This window comes from Lipotes vexillifer, unplaced genomic scaffold (assembly GCF_000442215.2).
Source record: "Lipotes vexillifer unplaced genomic scaffold, Lipotes_vexillifer_v1.1 scaffold753, whole genome shotgun sequence".
NCBI lineage: Eukaryota > Metazoa > Chordata > Mammalia > Artiodactyla > Lipotidae > Lipotes > Lipotes vexillifer.
Genome location: NW_006783618.1, coordinates 1602287 through 1618435, shown reverse-complemented (window position 1 = coordinate 1618435; position 16149 = coordinate 1602287). Strand labels below are relative to the sequence as shown.

Sequence of the window (16149 nt, the reverse complement as noted above, 5' to 3'; positions counted from 1 at the left end):
TGACTTTCCTGTACTATCCAAGCCCACTTTGACCAGCCCCAACAGAGAACTGTAACTGACACCTATCACGGACCTACCGTGTGCCAGGCAGGGAACTAGGCACATCCCACTCCTTCTCACACAACAACCTTGAGTGCCAGGTGTTCCTGATTCCCAGTTTCCTGTGAACGCCACCCTGTAGCAGACCATTGTGACAAAAAGTCCTAGCAGATGCAGAGATGCAAGACAGCAGCGACTGTAGGGTCAGAGGGACACGCCCCCTGCTCTGGCCTGTGGACCTTTGCACGTCGCCAGGAAACTGGGTGCTCCGCGAAGGATGAAAGTGCCAAGTTCTGCTAACCCTGTCCATATCTGGGGGACCCTGATTGATCCAATTTAACTCATCAAGCTGGCTCGGGGAGTGACCAAGAGAACTGAATACGATTCTCTGGTTGGGAGAGGCTTCTGCAGGAGATACAAGTGCTAACAGTCACCTCTGAGCATTTACCACAGGCCTGGCACAGCGCTGATGAGTTCACATACATCCCCTTCTTTTCGGGTGCACGCAGCAGGGAGCGGCAGCTTTCGGTAAGCAGCAGCTGGAAGAGACCTTAGTTCCCTGACCGGGAATTGAACCCTGGTCGCCTGGGTGGAAACCAGGAATCCTAACCGCTAGACCATGGGGGCCAGCGTCTAGGGTCTAAATCCCCAGTCCTTGTCTGCCTTGAGAGGAAAACTCTGACAAGGAGACAGAAGGTATAGATGAAAGTAAAGCGTTTATTAGAAAAGCAGAATACGTGGGGAAAGACGCATGGGCGAACTCATCGAGAGAGTAGCTAGAGTCATGCCTTTGGGAAGTTTAGATCCTTTATAAGGGGGCAGTCTTCTGGGTCTTTGTTCTTCTTGTGGCCAATCGTCCTGCTTTGACCCCATGGCTAATTTGTCTCAGGGCCCCCCCCTAGGTGCGCAAGAACCCCTCAGCCAAGATGGATTTCAGCACAAGGGCATCTGCGGGGGATGGCAAGACTAATTATGGTCTGGCGTCCCCTGCCTTTTTGACCCCACGGAGCCTTTCTGCACATGTGTCGTGTCTCCCTTGCCCCAAGGATGGGAAATAAGTGACCTCTTGATCTTTTAAACAGGGTTTAGTCCCTCTCTGTTCCTGCTATAAAATTGTTCTATGTCTGGCTATTTACCCTATTCCTGTTGTTTTTATATCAAAGGGCAGATCTCAAAGTGAGGACAGGAGGCTGGTCATAAATATGTTGCCCGGAGCCCACTTGTCTCTTGCCTCAGGAAATATAAGCAGGAGGCTGGTAATAAGTGTCCGGCCTGGAGCCTATCTTTTTCCGGCCCCAAGAATTGTGAACAGGTGGCCAGTTGTAAATGTCTAGCCTGGAGCCCATCTATCTCCTGCCTCACCCTCATTTAATCCACACAACAGCCCTGCGATGCAGATCCTATTTTTGTCCCCATTTCTCAGACAAGGAAACTGAGCCTAAAAGAATGACGCAATTTCCCAAAGTTGCTCAGTTGATCAGTGGCAGAGCCAGGACCCAAATCCAGATGCAAAGCAAGTACTTGTTTGGGGTTTGTTTGGTGAAGATGCAACCTCGGCTCACAGCTTCCAGGGGTTCTGCACTCCTGGCCCCTTCTCCCCACGAGAAGACCCCTATCCCCGGGGCTCCCATAATGCATGATCCTGTTACACAAAGACACCCTCTCATAGCCACCAGCCACCCCTGACCCCTGCCCCGTGTTGGGCTGAGGCCCTGGCACCCACCCCTGCCCTCTCTGCATTCCAGAAGCCATTAGCCAGGGATAGGCAGGAGATTGCTTTCTTTGTCCTGGCAACCTGTTTAGGGGAAGTGCTGGGAAGTTTTTTCCCCTCTGAATAGGCCATCTCCCTCAGTCTCCCATCGTGAACTTCCTGCTTTCTGTGTTGTTGAGATTAGATTTCTGTCTGTGATCAAAGAAGGGTGCCTTGTGGCTGCTCTAGCCAGAGACTGGTAAGAAATAGGTGTTTGGCTGGAGACCCATCTGACTACTGTCATTATTGTCATCATTTGGTATCTGCTAAGTGCCCCAGAGCACCTGCCCCAGACTCAGGAGTGCTCTGAGAGGACATAGTCAAGAAAGATGGAGTGAGCTTCCTGCTGCCAGGAGGCCTACATGCAAATCTCCACCTGCAAGTCAAATATCCCAAGCCTGGCGCACACAGGTGTGTTCAGACAAACAGGTCCTCTAGGAGGTGTTCACGAATGTAAGCGAGACTCGAGCCTTGCAACCACCAGAAGGGCTTGTTAAAACAGAGTGCTGGGCTCCGCCCCCAGGGGGCCTCACTTTGAGAACCAGGCAACTAATAATGCCTCTACCAAGAGCACTGAGACAGACACTCACACGTGTGCTGCAATGCATGTACACGCACAGGCATACATGTTCAGACACAGGTCCTGCCACCTCTTAAGCATCCTCTGGCCCCACTCTCCCCCTCAATCTTTGGGCTTCAGTATCTCCAGTCTTCTCTGCATTCTTCAAGCCCTGCTCCTCCTGCCTCAGGAGGAAAAAGAGGTAGGAGAGCAATAAATTGAGGCAGAAAAGCAGAAATGCTCGTGTGTGCTGTGGTCAGGTGTGGACCAAGAACACTGCCTGCTGAATCAGCAAACAGAGGATGTTGCAGTCATCAAGCCATCAGCCACTGCAGCTACCTTGAAGGTGCGCCCTGAGGAAACTCAGGATGGAGACAAACAGGCTGCCTGCCACCACACCATCAGCTACTGTAGCGCCCACAACGGTGTACACTGGAGGGGATTCAGGATGGAAAAGAACAGGATACCGGCCCTAGATAGTGGAGGTGCATATATCAAAGGAATGATTTCATTAAGCCAGACTTTTGCATCTTCCCATACATAGAAAAGTGCTAAATTCATTAACTTTAGTTGTTTGTTTTTTCTTTAATTAACAATAATCTTTTGGTGTTCCAGCTGCCTGGGTTTTTTTTTTTTTTTCAAAGACTCCTATATATCCTGGCTCCTTGCTGTCTTCTGGGCTTAAGTCCCCAGCAAGTCTGAGGAATAAAACATAATTCTCAACTTTTAGGTTGTGCTTTTTTTGTTTTTTTTGTTTTTTCAGTCGACAGTGGGAAGTGGCAGTAGATTCTCCTGGCAAGATGGTTCTCACTGAGGGTGGAACAAGAGACAAAAACTTTCTCTGCCTGGAACACACTTTCTCTTACTGAAACTGAGCAAAGGCTTGTGTGTCTGTGGTGCAGAAAGCCAAACTCTGACAGTGGGAGTTTGCAACAAAGTAAGGATTTACTGCACGGCACTGAGCAAGGGAGTGGGAGACAAGCCTCAGATCCACTTCCACTTGACCTTTGAGCTAGAGGTTTTTAAAAAGGAGAACAAAAAGACAGAGATTAATCATCGTCTTGTGATATTTCATAATCATAGTTTCAGGAGTCAGAATGCCTCTGGTTTACAATTCTCTGGCCAGGTGGTCCATGGCTTGGCAGTCTGTTAGCTCAGCTTGCCCTGGAGAAGCAACCTGAGTTTGTATGTTAATGATGATGTCTCTAATAGCAATCTTAGTATATTAACATTATGGGCAATGAAACCAAGCAGGATCCTGCGGGGCCCTCCTCAAAAGTCCCTCCGTGTTTCCTGTTTCTCGTTTGTAGAAAAAGGCTTTAATCTCCTAGGCCTTCCCTGAATTCCAAAGAACAGACTGTGCGCCAGGCTTGGGATATTTGACTTGCAGGTGGAGATTTGCATGTAGGCCTCCTGGCAGCAGGAAGCTCACTCCATCTTTCTTGACTATGTCCTCTCAGAGCACTCCTGAGTCTGGGGCAGGTGCTCTGGGGCACTTAGCAGATACCAAATGATGACAATAATGACAGTAGCCAGATGGGTCTCCAGCCAAACACCTATTTCTTGTCCTGATTAGGGAAGTGAGGGAATGCAGAAACAAAGGAAAAGCAGTCGAGCAAGAAAAGTAATGATAGCTTAAACAACAGTTCAGCAATAGAGCAGAGTCCCAGTTCCTCCTCAAGGGATATACAGAACAATCTGACACATGTTTTTGAGCTGTTCTGCAGAAACTAAGCCCCCACGTGGGTGGAGGATGGTGACTACATGCTGACCACAAGCATGTAGACCCCAGACTGGTTGGAACCGGAAGGTTGATGATTAAGCTTCCTTGAATACCACCCTATTACCTCACCTCACCAGCAGCAATCAGAAGAAAGTCCACGAGCTGCAAACCCTCACCCCAAATGTTGCCTTTAAAAACTCTTCCCTGAAAACCATTAGGGAGTTCAGGTCTCTGGAGCATAAGCTGTCATCCTCCTTGCTCGGTCCCCTGCAATAAACACTGTAGTCTCCTTCATCACAACCCGGTGTCAGTAGATTGGCTTTGCTGTGCAGTGGGCGAGCAGACCCAGGTCTGGTTCAGTAACACCAACGGCAATTTTAGTATACTAACTATGTTACTGACAACAGTAATTTTAGTCTGATTAGTGTTCAGTTAGCATAGAACTGAGGTCAGAGGGGACAAGAAAAGAATAAAATTTTGGATAGAGAGATAAATCATAAACTCGGTATGAAAACTCGGTTTTAGGGGGACTCGATTTCACTACTCTTTGTCTAGTTAATGCCTACCCACTCCTCAGATCTAGGTTCTAACAGCTCTTTCTCCAGGAAGCCTCCCCTGATTCCCCTACCACTCCAACCACCATCACTAGACCAGGGCAGAGTCTAATTATAAGTGGTGATAAAATGAAATTATTTTAAGTCAGGAAAGGAAAAATATTTAACATAAAATTGTCTCTGCTATTTGAGCCACTACCACCCCCTCTTCAGTATGCATTGTGCATCTGCATTATACATTAACTAGATCCCCTTAGATGACACAGGAATGCCTATTAGCCAAAAAAAGAAAAGAAATTTCCTCCTCGTGCCAGCGAGGTAACTCCTTGGGAGATAACATTCCTTCCTTAATTCTGTAAGGGGTCACAATGACCAACTACTCACCTTGCTGGACTGTGTAAACTGTCAGTATATTACTTTGATGTATAATCCTTTGACATATAACCCTTTGTCTAATAGCAATGTTGGGGGGTGGGGGGAACAGTTCTCAGAGCTTTTTGAAAGACTGTCTCCCAGGTTATAATCCCCAGATTGGTGCAAATAAAATTTTCCATTTCTTTCTTAGATTGAGTATTGATTAATTTTTCATCAACATTGGTCATATCTTTGTATAAGTTTTCTTCACATATTTAAAAAATGTATGTTTGAGTCCGTGAGAGCTGTGATCACGCTGAGTTTCTCAAAGTTCCACCCCTAGCTGTGTGCCTGCTCAGCAATGTTAGTTAAATGAAGAAATGAACCCCTCATGCATGTGGACAGCTCACATAGACACACAGGTATTCATGTAAGAAGACGTTCATGTGTACTTTTATGTCTGCCTTTAGCATTCTTTGAAGCATGGGGTAACAGACTTAGACACTGTGGAGGTGTAGTCGTTAATTAAACTCTTCTGAAAAACAGTTTAGCATTTTGGATAAATATGTAGACAACCCTACTTACAGGAATTTACCCTTAGGAGATCATTGCTTCAGAATGAAGCATGCACAGAGAAATCTATGGTGTTAACGTTCATAATATCAAAATCTGGAAACTAACTACTTAAACGACCGCTGACAGATTAAGTAAGCCGATACACCTACACAATGGAGTATTCTACAACCATTAAAGATGATAATATCCATCCCCCTGGGGAAGGTGTTTATCTCTTATTGTTGAGAGAAAAGAAATCAAGATACAAAATAATCTGTATAATACGATCCCATTCATATAAAATTGTAGACCTCTCTCTATGGATACATAGAGAGAGATCTAGAAAGAATTTACCCAAATGGTAATAATATTTACCCCTGCGTGGTGGGATTTAAAGTGATTTTTACTTTCTTCCTTGCAATAGTACCTACTATTGTAATAGTTGTTGAGAGATTAAATGAGATAATAAAATATGTGATGATGTGGAGAGTTTATGCCTGGCAAATAAATGGTACCCTTTATATTATTTTTATAGTTTTCAGGATTGTTTGGATTTTTTTCAGATGCTCCTGTAGTGAGAGTTAATTACAAAATTACAGAACCAATCAAGCTTTAAAAAAAAAAGACCAGAGTAGAAAGGGGCAGGGAAGGAACACCATGCTATAGGTGTGTGTCCTCCACTCCAGCCGCAAGTCCTGCTCCCGGCGCTTAATGCTGTCCTTGCGCTAGTGAGTGTTTGTCGTAATTTGTTGAATTCAACAGAATTTGGGGCATCTATTAGTCCAAGGATTATCAGAGAAGAACCTGATGGAGTTCTAATCTCCAGTCCCAACCACAAAGCAGACCCCACACAGACTTCATCTGCAATATTGAAGCTATTGGCCATGCTTCCCCAATCCTGGGCAGAACGATCCAAGTGTTTCTAGCACACTCACCTGGGATGCATCAAGCCGAGGAAGTTAAGAAAATGCAAATTCCCAATCACTCTTCTTTCTCCCACCCACTGAGCTCTTCATTAAACTGCAGTTAAATTAACATCCCCCTTCAGCAAGACCCAGCATCACCACATAAAGCTGACTAGCCTCAGCCCCCTTCACGGGAGAGATTGTTCACTTTTTCCTCAGAGTGAGCAGTGAAGGTAAGATCAAGATACGGTTCCAGTAGAATTTCCAGAAAGTGCCTATCCAAAATCAACACCTGCGGATTTCCCTGTTTTTGTCTTGCTGTGTGGTCTAATACAGCAGTCCTCAACGAGTGGTCTGAGGACCCCTTAAGGTGCCTGAGACATTTTTCAGGGGATCAGCAGAGTCAAAGCTATTTTCATAATAATGCTATGATGTCATTCGCATTTTTCACCGTGTTGACATTTACCAATGGTACAAAAGCAGTGGTGCTGCAAACAGGCTCCTTACCATGAATCGAGGCCACGGCACCAAACTGTGCCGCTGTGACTACACTACACTAAAGCGCAGTCACTGTATCCTTTGCCAGCACACTCTCGCCAGTTACACTTAAGAACATCTTTGATGAAGTGGTAGAAATGATTAATTATTGAAAAGTATTCATTTTATTTAATCCCAATCCTAAATACATGTCTTTTTAACATTCAGTGTGAAAAAAATGGGAAGTATGCACGAACCACTTCTGCTGCATCCCAAAGTACTAAGGTTTTCTTGAGGAAAAGCCTTGAATTGTGTTGGCCAAGAAGTTTGTTTGGGTTTTTCTGTAACAGCTTTACAGAAAAACCCAAATGAAGTTTTTGGCCAACCCAAAATTTTTGAGCTGCAAGCTGAACTAGCCACTTTTTTTCGTGAAATACCATCTTTCCTTGAATGAAGATTAACATACAAATGACTATTCAGACTTGATAGTTGGCAATCATTTTCTCAAAAAGGAACAGAATGAGCTTGTCACAGCAAGGAAAACAACAGACAATATTTGTTGCTAGGGATAGAATTTAGACTCTCGATTGAAAATTAGAATTTTGGAAAATTTGCATCCTTCCCATGAGCTTGACTGATTTCCAATCCTTAAATACTTTTCTAAGAGATCAGTGGTAATATTTTTTTTAATTAATTAATTTATTTATTTTTGGCTGCGTTGGGTCTTCATTGCTGCACACGGGCTTTTTCTAGTTGTGGCGAGCAGGGCCTGCTCTTCCTTGAGGTGCTCAGGCTTCTCACTGCAGTGGCTTCTCTTGTTGCAGAGCACGGGCTCTAGGCGTGCGGGCTTCAGTAGTTGTGGCACGCGGGCTCGGTAGTTGTGGCTAGCGGGCTTAGTTGCTCCGCGGCATGTGGGATCTTCCCCGACCAGGGCTTGAACCCGTGTCCCCTGCGTTGGCAGGCGGATTCTTAACCACTGTACCACCCGGGAAGTCCCGAGATCAGTGGTAATATTAACACATATTATTTTTGATATTGTATAATGAAATGTGTCAGCATGTGGAAGATGTTCATAACTCAGAATCAATATTTTCCAAATGACGAGTGCATGATGTTACAATATTAGGCGTGGGTAAAAAGACCCATTCGGAGTGCAACACAGACCAAGAGATTTTAATGTAACTGAGTAAAAAAGTTCATTGACAGGTTTTAGATTCCACATTGCAACTGACCTTTACGAAACTGCCACTTGTCAAGTTTGAGTACAGTAAGTATCAAAAAAAAGAGTATCCACAATTACCTGAAAAGGCTAACAAACTATGTTTCCACTTTCCAACTCTATATCTGTGTGATATTGAATTTTCTTCATATATTTCAACCAAAACAACATATCACAACAGATTGAACACTGAAACAAAAATGAGAATCCAGCTATTTCATTCAGCCAGACGTTAAGACAGTTGCAAAAATGTAAAACAATGCCACTCTTCTCCCTTTTTTGTTTAAAAAGTATTATTTCAACAAAAACATTATTTTTGTTAACATTAAGTACTCAGCTACAAGTATAATGAAATAGGAACAGGATCTGTATGCTAAAAACTACAAAACCTAGATGAAGGAAATCAAGGAAAATCTACATAAATGGAGAGACATATCGTGTGCATGGTTTGGAAGACTCAATAGTTAACATGTTAATTCTCTCCAGATTGATTATAGATTTAATGCAATCCCAATCAAAATTCCAACAGGCTTCTTTATAAATATAAGCAAGCCGGTTCTAAAGCCTATATGGAAATGTAAAGAGCTAGAATAACCAAAATAATGTTGAAAAAGAACAAAATTGGAGGATTCACCCTACCCAACTTTAAGACATACTATAAAGCTACAGTAATTTAGACAGGGTGGCATTGGTGAAGGATAGACACGTAGATCAATGGAACAGAATTAAAAGTCTAGAAATATACCTGTACAAATATGCTCAATTGATTTTTGACAAAATGCAAAGGCATTTGGATGGGAAAAGTACAGTCTTTTCAACAAATGGTGCTAGAACAACTGGCCATACATTTGCAAACAAAGAAACAAACAAAAAATGAACCTCAATCTGTAACTCAGTGGCATCCAAAAAGTAACTCCAAATGGCTCTTAGGTTCAAGTGCAAAACATAAAACAATAAAATTCTTAAGAGAAAATATCAGAAAAAATCTTCTAGAGCTTAGATTTGGCAAAGAGTTCTTAGAACAATCCAAAAAGAAAAAAAAAAATCGATAAATTGGAATTCACCAATTTAAAAACTTTTGCTCTGTAAGGACACAATTAAGAGAACGAAAAGACGAGCCACATGGGGAGAATATATTTACAAATCACGTATTCAACAAAGACTGGTATCTGGAATATATAAAGAACTCTCAAAACTCAACAATAAGAAACAACCCAACAAACAGGCAAAAAATATGAACAGATATTTCACTCAAGAGGCTAGACAGATGGCAAATAACACATAAAAAGATGCTCAACAGCCTTAGTCATTAGAGACATGCAAGTTAAAACCACAATGAGACACCACTACACATCTATTAGAGGGGCTACAATAAAAAAATCTGACAATACCAAGAACTGGTGAGGATACGGAGCAACTGGAACTCTCATATTGCAGGTGGGAATGCAAAATGGTACAGCCCCTCTGAAAACAGCCTGGCAGTTTCTTATAGAGTTAAACATATGGTAACCATAATCTCACCTACAGTAATTTGTCCTAGAGGAGTGAAAACTGAGGTTCACATGAAAATCTGTACACGATCATTTGAAATCTATGCTTACCTTGATTTCTGCCATGATCTCATCAGGAAAGAATGGCTTTGATCCTAGAGAGAATTTATTGACCTTTGTACAGTGTTCATAAGAGACAGACCTGAGTTGTCCGCAAGCAGAAGGGCTATGGGGGTTGAATAGAGGGGAGCAGCCTGGGCCTGACCCAGGGAGAGTGGGGTTCCTGAGGCTAGGGGTACAGAGAGCAGAGAGTTTGTGAGCTACTCCCTTTACCTGTAAAACCCCCTGAGGGTGCCTGTGACGGCTGCAGACTGAGCACCCCGCCTGGAGAGCAGTGGACAGGCTCTCCTGGGGCTGAGCTTCCTGGGGAAGAACATGATGAGAGATGTTTTCCAGCCAGGCTGCAGCAGTTCAAAGTCAGATTTTAATCTACTTTTAAAGAGAAAGATGGCATTTCTTATACTTTAATGACATGGAACAAATTCCTACTGGCTCTACCGATGTTAGCTGGAAAACCCAGGGATAGATGAGATGACCCAGGGGGAACATTTACCCTGAGAAGAGAGCTGAGGCTGGTGTCCTGGGGACACCATTTACAGAGCTTGTGGAAGACAGAAGGAACAGCCAGAGGGTCAGGAGGGCAACTGGGAGAGCTTTGGTGCCACAGAAGCCGTGGCAACTTCACAAAGTGGGATGTACTCAATAGTTAAATGCTGCAGTTCCAGTAAGATGAGGACTAAAAATGTTCCATCAGATTTGGCAACATGGCAGTTCACTGACATGATGGGGCAGGAGCCAGGTGGCTGTGGATGGAGGAGTCCATGGGGAACAAGGATGTGTGTCCCCTCACAGCCCTGAACTGTCAGCTCCTTTGGCTGAGCAGTCAGATGCCACCAGAGCAGGGCCAGTGACAGGAATCCATCCTGGTCCCATCAGTGATGAGAGAGCAGAGTGAGCTCAATTCAGTGCATCTCCATGACTTAGAGAAGCCACCCGTAGGGGACAGCCATCTACCCCAGATGGTAGTGTCATCTCCATGGAAGATCAGCCCATTGCTATGAGACTAAGAGGGAAGTTTATGGAGAGAAATGGCAAATTTCCTAAGCCCTGGAGAGGTTTCCAAATTTCCCTCTCCTATCTCACTTATTGGGTGAAGCGATACGGAGGTGAAGGATCTGGCCCTTTTGTTGCAAACTCAACATTTGTTGAGAGGTCCTAATATGCCAGTCACTTTGCCCTGTGTGTTTACATGCATCCTCCCACTTAATCCTGCAACAACGTGTGACCTAGATACACCCATCTCACGTTTGAGGAAACAGAGATTGGCTTACCACAGAGCCGAACAAGCGGCTGAGCTGGAATTTGTACCTCCAGGTTGCTTTGATTCCAGCTCCAGGACTCTCTCCACTACAACATAGTGTAATTAGGAGGAATTATTCAGAGAAGGCTCCCAGCTCCCTCCTTTGTATGAAAAGTGAAGAAATTCTGGGACCTGGGACTTGGACAGAGGAGACAGCTTGTTATATCCACAGGTCTCGCTGGCAAGAACTGAGCTTGAAGGACCAAAGGCCAAGCCATGCCCCTCCCTTCTCAAAGGACTCATCCAATAAAGGCTCCTGCCTGGAGCGTCCCAGCTGCTTATCTCCCGAGCACAGCACTCTGTGTTCCCTGGGTAGGCCCATTATAAGACCAGCGTGGGGCTTTCTCCCTGGGCTGGGTGGCAGTTTCCAAGGAACAGGAAGCCTGGGCCAGTGCAGACGAGGTAGGGAATGAGTGGCACGTACCTCTCAGAGTCACCCACCCACATGGAGGAGACATGGAGGTGCCCTGGGGCCATAGCGGGTCATGGCATGGGAGGGTCTCCCAGAAACCATCCACTTGGGGGTGGTGGGGAAGGTGCCAGGGGGCCTCGTCCCATCCACGATGCATTTGTCCCAGGTTCTGGTCATGTGACACTCTGAGGGATATGCCCCTCCTCCTCTGGGGGGTTGTCCCACCTTGCCCCTCCCACAGCACAGGCCTGGTGGACAACAGAAAGATCCACAGAGCCAGATGGCAGACCCCACGAGGCGGCAGCTAGGAAGCCTCCACCTACTTTTAAAGCAGCTTTTAAAATCAGGCAGCCTGGATTCAAAGTCCAGCTCTGCCACTTAGTAGTTGTTAGGTTGGGGGAAGCTTATTCCAGTTCTCTTGGCCTTGTTTCCTCATCTGTAAAATAGAGATAATAACAATGCCTACTTCATGCTCACAGAAGATAATACACATCAGGTGTTCAGCACAGCATCTGGCACATAGCAAACGTTCAGCAAAGGCTAGCTATTACTGTCATCATCCTCATCATTATCGTTACGAGGAGCTCTCCCCATGTGCATCTCTCAATGTCCTCCCAATTGCATCAGGACATCGGCTAAGCAATTATGGAAAACAATAGGTCTTGGGAATCTAACCAAACCCCAGAGGCAGCTGGATGGGCAGCAAGGCTGTAACTGGCTCCTTCTCCAAAGAGGCATCATCACCTGTCCCACCCGCAACACACTCATTTGACCCTCCCCCTTTCCCCAGGAAAATTCAGCCGTCAACAGAGCTGACAAAGCCAGAGAGTTTGACTGGAACCTGGAGATGCCTGGGACCCAGGGACCATAGGACAGTGTCACCAGCAACACCTCCCCTCAGTACACACACCCATCTCCCTGGAGATTCTGGATCAATGTGGGAAATCCCATCGCCCACCCTCCATGATTTTTATAGCCTCTATAGATGTCCTGGGCCTAAGGAATATTTTTCTCTTCCCATCTAGATACTGCTTTTTCTCTTACCTCCCCCTGACACACACACCTCTGCACCCCAGCAAATCAATTTCTGCCCTAGGAAGCCAAGAGAGGAGAGAAAGGGTCTGGTTCCTAAGTAAAAATGAACAGAAATGCCCTAAGCCCTAACTCCCTGCCCCAACGCCTGGCTTCTGGGATATGACCAGCTTCCTCTGGGGGGCAGAGGTGGCTGGTTATCTTCCAAAACAGGTGTTTACTCTTGCATGGGAACTGCCCAGGGACTGACTTTCTTAGTGCCTTTCCCACTTGATCTAGGTGGTGCCATGTGATATGTTGACACCCATAAAATATGAGTGAAAATGACATGTATCCCTTCTGAGCCAGAGCATTTAAGAAGTGGATATGCTTTCTTCATCTTTTCTTTCCTCTGTCCACCGGCTGGAAGCAGATGACAAAGTCACTAGGTTGAAAGAATCTGAGCCCCTGAAAAATCATGTGGAAGAAAGCCTCCCATTGGCCAGACACCTTCGCTGGACTGTTAGGTAGATGAGAAATAAACTTGGATTGGGTCAGGCCACTGAGATTGTGGGAAATTTGGGGATCTGTGACAGCAGTTGTGTTACCCCTACTGCTAAATATAGTAAGCCTGGCACCTGCCCCCTCCCCATGCTTTGTTGTGCAGACGGAGCGAGAAAATAATTGGAGGAAGGATTTCCCCTGGCGTTGACAGGGCAGATTAAACAATCTTGGGGTGTCCAAAGGCCAGGACCATGGGGGCAGGCCTGGAGAAGTCTGTGCTCATGGCTAGAGGCATGCGTGTGTGTTGAGGGTGCTGGGAATTCATCGTGGATCATAATGGGTGAGGTCAATATATTGATATTAAACGGAGGAAAAGTAAGTGCAGAGCAAGAAGGGCTAGATCTTTCAGAAGAGGCCAGTGGGGCCGCCCATCCAATTCTCTTGGAAACAGTTGAGTAAGCACTGGGGCTTCTTTGTAAACATGCCTTTTGTTGAGCTGGCAAAGTCAGAGGCAGAGAAAGAGGAAGGAGGGAAACAGAACAGGCACCGGCCTGCTCTGGCCCCACCCCAGCTGCTTGGTGAAGACTCACCTACTCTATTAAGACATTTCAAATCTCACCTCATCTGTGAAGCCTTCCCTGACCTCTCTAGGTGCAGCTACTGGCTGTGTTCCAAGCACGGTGTCCACACTGAATCACAGCTTCTATCACACTGGGTCACGACCATGACTTCCTGGGGACCATTGTGGTTTTTGTACCACCTGGGCCTGGCTCAAGTTCCTGGTACAGAGCAGGCACCCATATGGTGGGTGAATGAATAAATAAATGAATGTATGATTAAATGAGCAGAACCCCAAACTGAAGAACCAAAACTAAGAACAAAAACTGAGGATGTCTGGGCACCTGGGTAGACAATCTCGGTTTTCTACCTAGGGTACCATGAAAACATCCAGTGACACATTTTTCAGGTCACGCAACATTTATTGCTGAAGACCACTGCTAGGGGTGCTGTGGATGTGAATGTTGCCATCCCCCAAAAACCCCCAGCTGTGATAATACGTCACCAACCCCCTCAGACCCTGCCCAGTGAACGCTAGCCAAGTCCAACTGCTCTTCCAGAACAGTGTATCTCCCGAGCAGCCGCCTGCCTGGGCTGGGCTGGGCTGATCTGCTCAGACCCTGCCGATGGGAGTCATAGCACTACCAGACAGGCCCAAAGATGGTAGGAGAATGGGATTACGGGAGGATCGGGTGCCCCAGAGAAAAGGATGGGGAAGGTCCAGGACTTCAGCTGGTGTGGGGACTAGACGCACTGATGCCCTGCAGGAGGGGCAACTCGGATCCTTCAGAAAAGCTGTTTGGAGGGCCTGGGGACAGAGCCAGCTTTCTCTCCAAGGCAGTTTTCATGGCAACACTGTGTCTATGAGAAGCTGAAAGATGGAGAAACCTGAGAAGAAATTCCAAAGTCCCAGGACAGCCCTGGGTACCAGGGATGCCCATCCACCTGGATTTTCCCAGGCTCCGGGGCCAACACAGAAGCAGCATCGGTTCCTTCATGTTCCTGCAGCCCTTGGATGCAGCAACAGTTGTGGTTCTCTTTGTGATGGATTTGCCCACCAGCCCAAGTGAGGATTTGCTTCCCTGAGTATCTCAAAGGGCCCCTTGAGGGCAGGAGCATTCTGTGGGACTCCAGAGGGGCACAGCTGCTGGGAGTCCCTCTGAGTTCCTGAGGTGATTGATGTTAGCTCTCTTGGCTCCTGGAATTTTTTTTTTTTTTTTAATTTTTATTGGAGAATCGTTGATTTACAATGTTGTTAGTTTCAGGTGTACAGCAAAGTAATTCAGTTACACATGTACATATATCCACTCTTTTTTCTTTTAGATTCTTTTGCTCCTGGGATTTGCGGAGAATTTTTAAAAATACATCTACTTCTATTTCTTGAATATAAAAATAAAATGAAATGAACTTTGCCTCCAACAGCCTGTGACCAAACGAGGACAGCAAGCCCTGTCCTGAGCTGTCAGCAGGGACAGCCACGGCACGGCCCCGGCAGGAGGGCTGAGAGGGGAGAGGCCACGCAGAAGGTCAGCGGGAATATCTTCCCACTAGGGATGGTCCCGGTACTCCATGAAACCTATTACTGGCCCTTGACAGCAGTGACGGCTGGGCCACTGGAGGTGGGGGGCAGCCCATTCTGGACTAGTCTCCAAGTTAGGGTCAGAGAAGCAAGAATTCCTGATGTGACCTTCCAGGCCCTTCCCTGGGCTCCACCTCCCGCATCCATTATGGTCACCCCTGTGGGAACCTCCACGGTGTCCAAACAGTTATCTTCAGGTGATTTCCAGCCTGGCGTTTGAGAAGAGCTGACAGCTCTCCTGGTTTCTGAAGACCTTGGGAAAGCAGTGACACACACGTGTGCCCATGCACACACACATGTGTATTCACAGAGGCAGCAGACAGTGGAGGTGGCAGTAACGATGGTGTCTGGTGGCCTTTAGCCCAGATGATGGTGCCTATGGCCCGGTCACATTGGCCAGTCTTTACAGCAGCCAGTGCCGTGCGGTGGAGCCAGACGTAGGCTTTCTAGAAGCGCGTCTCACTCTGAGAAGGAGAGGGAGAACGGGGTGAGGGTGGGCAGAGGGTGTGCCTGGAACACAGAAAGCTGAAGGTGGGGGCTCGGAGCCTAAACTTCAGCCCAACTGTCATCGGGCACCGCCCCTCAGAGAAGAGGGGCAGCCCAGAGGAAAAGATGGGAACAGGACCCGCCCCACTGGACTTCCAGAGAAGCCTTCCCATCCCCCACCTGAGCCCTCACTGCCTGGGCAGAGAAGGGCTGGCACAGCATCCCTGCCCTACAGCTAGGACGCAGGCCCAGGGAAGGTAGGAGCTGGACCGGGTCCACAGAGGTGGGGGGGTAGACCTCCGTTTCCTGATGCCCGGTTTCCCGGGAGACCCACCTCCTGCCAATAAGGGGAGGCCTCCTCCTGTCAGTGTGTGGGCTCACGACGCAGCCATCACTGGGCAGAGGACAGTGATGCTGGGTCCGGTACCCAGCCTAGACCCACCACTTTCCAACCCTCTGAGCTCTGTTTTGCAGGAGGAAAAGGGGCGGAAGGAGCACAGGCAGCTGGGGCAGCGTTTGGCTCCTGTCCTGTCCTGGTCATTTCCACATTGTGA

At 46.7% G+C, this 16149-nt stretch overlaps 1 protein-coding gene across 1 annotated transcript in view; it reads right to left on the bottom strand.

Moving 5' to 3' along the window:
* The window catches only part of TMPRSS13 (transmembrane serine protease 13), a 52879-nt gene that overhangs the window by 13653 nt on the left and 23077 nt on the right, over positions 1-16149 (bottom strand). The window contains 1 exon segment of the mRNA XM_007456336.1: positions 15501-15573. Coding sequence (XP_007456398.1) covers positions 15501-15573 — 73 coding nt within the window.